Source organism: Octopus bimaculoides, chromosome 3 (assembly GCF_001194135.2).
Source record: "Octopus bimaculoides isolate UCB-OBI-ISO-001 chromosome 3, ASM119413v2, whole genome shotgun sequence".
NCBI lineage: Eukaryota > Metazoa > Mollusca > Cephalopoda > Octopoda > Octopodidae > Octopus > Octopus bimaculoides.
This window is the reverse complement of record NC_068983.1, coordinates 137513005-137518370: the sequence shown is the minus strand read 5'-3', so window position 1 is coordinate 137518370 and position 5366 is coordinate 137513005. Positions and strand designations below refer to the sequence as shown.

The following is a 5366-nucleotide window of genomic DNA, read 5'->3' as shown; positions in this document are numbered from 1 at the left end:
GTCAGGCGGTACTGGCAACGGCCACGCTCAAAATGGTGCATCTTATGTGCCACCCGCACAAGAGCCAGTCCAGGGGCACTGGCAACGATCTTACTTGGCTTGCCGGGTCTTCTCACGCACAGCACATTTCCAAAGGTCTCGGTCAGTAGTCATCGCCTCGGTGAGGCCCAATGTACGAAGGTCTTGCCTCACCACCTCAGCCCATGTCTTCCTGGGCCTACCTCGTGTTATAATATCCACTCTCCGTCTTTTTTTTTTTTTTTACTGCTACTACAGAAGATGGCTCATCTCATGCAACCTTCACAAAGGTATCCCAACTCACTCATCTTTTCACCACCTCACCCATATTGTTTTCCGCCCTCATAAAGTACCACACCGACCACTATTCCTAATCACTTCTCCCCCAGAATGTTATCCTTCTGCAAATTCCTGCTCAGCACGTTTTTTTTTTTTTCCTCTGAAGCCATTGACTTACAACTGCTCAATAGAAACATTAACCACAATTTCATTGTTCTAGAAGACCCTGTAAAGGCCTGGATACAGGTCTTTCCTCCATTCTTTAATATACACACACCAGGATCTACCTTTTTTTTTATCCAACACCAAACCATTTACTAATATATATTTTTCCATGTTTTATGTAATATTATTTTAATTTCTTCAGTTTCTAAAACCTATTGTCCTAGCAATATTGACAATACACCTCAAACTTTCATTCAGCATCATTCCTCCATCAACAGGTCTTATTAAAATGGTGTGCATGACTTTTGAAGAATTTAGTTGAAAGAGAAAGAGCAGAATCCTCCCATACTGGTGTCATCAGCATGATAGATATCCAACTTGATAAAACCTGATTAGGGAAAGGTATCCAAAGGTTTGCAAATCTGGAGGAGGATTGAGTAAAGTGCATGGTTAGAGAGTGAGACAAAAGAAGAATGATAAAGGAAGGAGTGGTGAAGCACAGCTTACTAGTTCAGTGGAGCATAAACCATAGTAGTACCAACAGATAACACAAGACAACAAAGAGCACCTCATTGAATGAGCCAATGAGGGAGCCTCTCTCTCTGGTCAGTCAACCTGTTATAATTAGCAGCTAAATCTCTCTTAACTCTTTAGCATTCGGATTACTCTGTCGGATTTGATGCTTATTTATTCATTTTGCTTTGAATTAACCATGCATTACCTCACAGCTTTGAAATTTTGAAGATGTGATTGTTTATTAGGTAGGTGTGAGAGGTTAAATCTACATGGCTGAATATAAAATAAGTAGAATGTTTGGACCGGATATGGCTAGTTTAAACCCCATTCTATTATCTTTAAAAACAGGGAAGGCTATATTGGATGTAGTTGATAAACTATGTCTGATTAAAAAAAAAGCAAGATGATCATATCTAGAATTCTTTTAATAAAGCCTGCTTACTTATGGTTGATCTGGGACTAAACAAACTAGTAATAGTTGTAGCATGTAAGTGAATCTATACAGAATTATAAAAACAAGGCATCAGAGGAGCAATGCATACCCTGTGCACAGATAAATTTTTCGCCAATTCTAATGTGGCTTACATTGCGTTGCTTACCCATGCTTTTTAATTGAACTGAATTAAGCTGTGTAAGTGTTTGACTAAAAAGAGGATAAGAAGCCTAAGAGGATGACAGCTAAAAGTAGACTTTATCGATGTCTACGACAAGCACATATGATGTGGAGCCGTGTGCCTCGTTAAAGGGAATGCAGTATTAAGCTACAACATAACCTGTCGATTTTATATTACGTATACTTGAGTGCTAAGTAACAGGCACGAATTTTTACCCGAATAAGGTTACCAAACCAAAAGAAGAAGGAAACAAACCAAATTTATTTCTGCTGTCTGTATCAGTTGGATACGTTTTGATGTCTCTTGTGAAGCTTCAGCTGCCCGTTTTTGTCGCTTTTTAATTCTGTCTATGGTTTGTCGTCTAAATTTCTTTTCAGAAGTTTCTGCTGCTCGTATCAGTTGCATTCTGATTCTGTTTTTGGTTCTTCGTTCTGCAATCTTCTCTGCCGTTTCTCTTGCCCGCAACCTTCGCATTCTTCTTACACTTTCTTGCCGTCGTTGCTCAACACTCATAGATCGTGATCGAGGCATCATGAATGTTGAACGAAGGATTGTTGTATCTGCGATGGCCCTTATCCGGTGGCTGTACCAAATCAGAAGACGCTGTGTCGCAGAATGTTATAACGTGAAGGAAATGTCTATTAAATGAGCAAGGTGAGTGGGACTGTGATTGGTTAAGTCAAAGGGTCATGTTGTGGATAAGACAGGGTGGTGTTATTTATGCAACATCAGATGGAGGTCATGCGGAAACGGTGACTAATAACAAAACTACGAGTAAATATACAATTCAGAAGTTGTTTTGAGGATTTTCAATGTGAAATTTGCATGTGACCAAGTTTAAATGTAAATATTTATAATTATACAAAAATATGATCTAAGTTAAGGGGTTTGGAATTAAAATTAAGAAAAAATAACATAAAATGAAGATTCTTGTTCAATTTTTCAGTGAAGAATCATGCGTGTTGAAAAAAACTTTGTATTTCAAGTTTTACAGTGAAATGCTAAAATACGAGTTGACAAAGAAATTCAAAGGTTGTTTTGGAAAGTTCAACATAAAATTTGCATATGACTAAATAAATGATTATTCAAATAATAATCATGGTTATGAAAAAGAAAGTGAACAAAATGAAATACTTATAGAAAATAGTGCATAGAATTTGAGAAGTGTTTTCAACATCTTTCAATGATGGCAGGCGAATCAGACGTACTGTAAATCATCGTTATATAAATAATATAAGCACTTGCTTATCGGGAAATTTGTAAGTTCAATTAAAAAAAAAAAAATTTTAAGTATCACTATTATGAATCATAATATGCTATCATTAATTCGGATCTTTCTGATTTGGCGAACACCATTTGTTTTCTAACGAAACACTACAATAGTAAATAATAGATAAAAATACAAATATCTTATTTTGTGCTGAGTACGAAAATGCGGCCTAATGTCAAATAACGTTGATCGATGGATATAATATACAACAAAGTGTCTTAGGCGTTGGACACATTAATTAACGGATTAGACGGCGAGCAGAAATAAAGTTTGAATAAAATTTGTCATAAACCAGTTCAAAGAAAGTTTTTTTTTGAGAGGCAGGATTTCTCCCAGTGGTTTTTCTTCTGACACCTTTTGCAGATGGAGTTTCTCGCCGGGTATTATTTTTTTTTTGTTTTTTATTTTTTCAATGCACGTCTCCATCGCGCCAAAAGCATACTGATTTAGTGGCTGCAAGATGGAGTGGTTGATCGATACCCGCTGAGCCTTGCGATAGGTTGATTGTCGGGGTCGGTTTTCACCATTATAGGTATTTATACTCCGGTGAAATTAAGAAACTCATAAATAAGCGAAACCTTCAAATACATCACTGTATACACACACACACAGTCGCATATTTATGTATATACCCACACGTGTATACGTGCTTAGGTACACCATGATCTATACACACGCAGACGATTCAAATGATATACAAAGGTATTTGTATAAAATTTAATTAAAAGATACCCGTTTTCCTGAAAGTTGAGGGAAACAAGTCAGGGTACACCTCTGTAGTTATGCCACATAATACACGCTTTTATGTGCTAGTAATAGGTTCTTGTGCTGAGAACATGCCAAAACAATGCATACCCTGTGTGCACATAAATTCTTTTGCAAAAAATCTGCAGAGTCAAAACATTTTGATTCACTTGTCCGCCAGTTTTGAAGATAATCAAACCAAAATTAAATGAGCCCGAGCCGTTTACCAAATGAATATTTCTGCCAAATTTGATGAAAATCTGTTCAGCCTTTTCCCAGTAATTTTGCAAACACACAAACAGACAAAGATGAGCAACTACAATACCCTGCTTTCACTAACGCGTGCAAGGTAATAATTGTTTTGGGATGTGGACTAAGATGTCTAATGTGTGTAGCAACAGTACAATTTTCTTGCCGGCAGAGGTAAAGGACATGGACCGCACCCCATTTCGAATTTTGAAATGCCAATTTTGGTTGGAAGATTCGGAATCTCTGGAATCGAAAAGTGGATTTCTGTAGAAAAAAAAAGACAGAAAGGGGGTGTGGTCCATGTACTTTACCTCTGCCTTCTTGCCTTCAAAAAATCCAAGACTTTGTGATGTAATTTTGCAAATGTTATTTTATACATGTTTAGTTAACACAAAAACTGTGAAATTTAAACTTTGAGTGTCTTGAAATGTTTAGTTGCATGCTGCTGATGTTTTGGAGATGTGGTGCAAGACTGTTTACTCAATATTTGTAACAATTGCATTTTGGTGTGCTGAAGGAAGTAGATCACCATGTCCCAATGTGTATGTGATATGCATGCAGAAGATTGAAGAGAAGAATGATACGCTCATCATAAATGATTTATGTGTGTGCGAGAGAGTGGTTAGACACTGCTACAAGTAGATCATTAAAATACAAAAAGAAGAATATAAGAGAAATAACCGAACCTTGAGGTACATCAGAGGTGATAGAGTGTCAATAACTTTGGCAACACTTCTGGTAATGTGGCAGTCCAAAAAGAAATTTTCAGTCCTAGAGATGAGACAAATGCAGTCCATAGGAGTAAACTTAAGTAGTTTTCACTTGAAGTATTTGCTGATGTCAATGGCAACAACATTGCTTACACCAAAGTTCTCAAGAGTGAGAGATCAGAGCGTATTAAGCGGGAGCAGATGTCCAATAGATCTGGTTGTATGGAAACTGTGCCGGTAATCACTGAGAAAGGAAAGAAATTCAACATGATAAAAGAAAGTTTTCTCACCTTTCAGACATTGAAAGTGAGGGCAATTGGTTGAGTGGTTTTTATCAAGAAGACTTCTTTTATTATGTTAATCCATAATCTAATCAGAAGAGTAAGCAATACATCTAAAGGAGATTATACATGACTAAACTGACTTTTGTGAGCTTCAGCAGGCTCAGAATCAGTTAAATTCCTTAAAGTCCTGTGACAATTTTGAAATTACTAAACCACTTTTCTTCTAAGTTCACCTTGGCTTACTTCAGTTATTTCATTCAAATTGTACCACCTCCGGACAACTGAACAATCTATAATATTCAACAGTTAGATAGTCTTATGCATCTGATAGATCTAATAGTTCGATTTTCTGAAAGCCTGCAAGAGCCCTCACTGAACCCTTTTATCTACCTTCCTTTTCACTGGTTACACAAAATCAGAGCCCAGCTGATTTCCATCTGACATATTAATTAAAGTTTTACATGACACCTGTGCTTCTAGCTTAGATGCATCATAGTTTTTATATATATATATATAT

At 36.7% G+C, this 5366-nt stretch overlaps 1 protein-coding gene across 5 annotated transcripts in view; it reads right to left on the bottom strand.

The window, feature by feature from the left end:
- Nucleotides 1–5366, bottom strand: part of LOC106877741 (uncharacterized) — a 13351-nt gene that overhangs the window by 5273 nt on the left and 2712 nt on the right. The window contains exons 2-3 of one of the 5 annotated variants that reach the window (XM_052966577.1): nucleotides 4542–4809; nucleotides 1848–2230 (exon numbers count right to left, since the gene is read on the bottom strand). In XM_052966577.1, coding sequence (XP_052822537.1) covers nucleotides 1848–2126 — 279 coding nt within the window. In that variant the 5' untranslated portion in view covers nucleotides 2127–2230; nucleotides 4542–4809. Of the gene's footprint in view, nucleotides 1–1847; nucleotides 2231–2726; nucleotides 3887–4541; nucleotides 4810–5366 lie in introns of those variants that run through there. The other 4 variants (XM_052966578.1, XM_014926746.2, XM_014926748.2 and 1 more) reach the window with 4 other exon arrangements.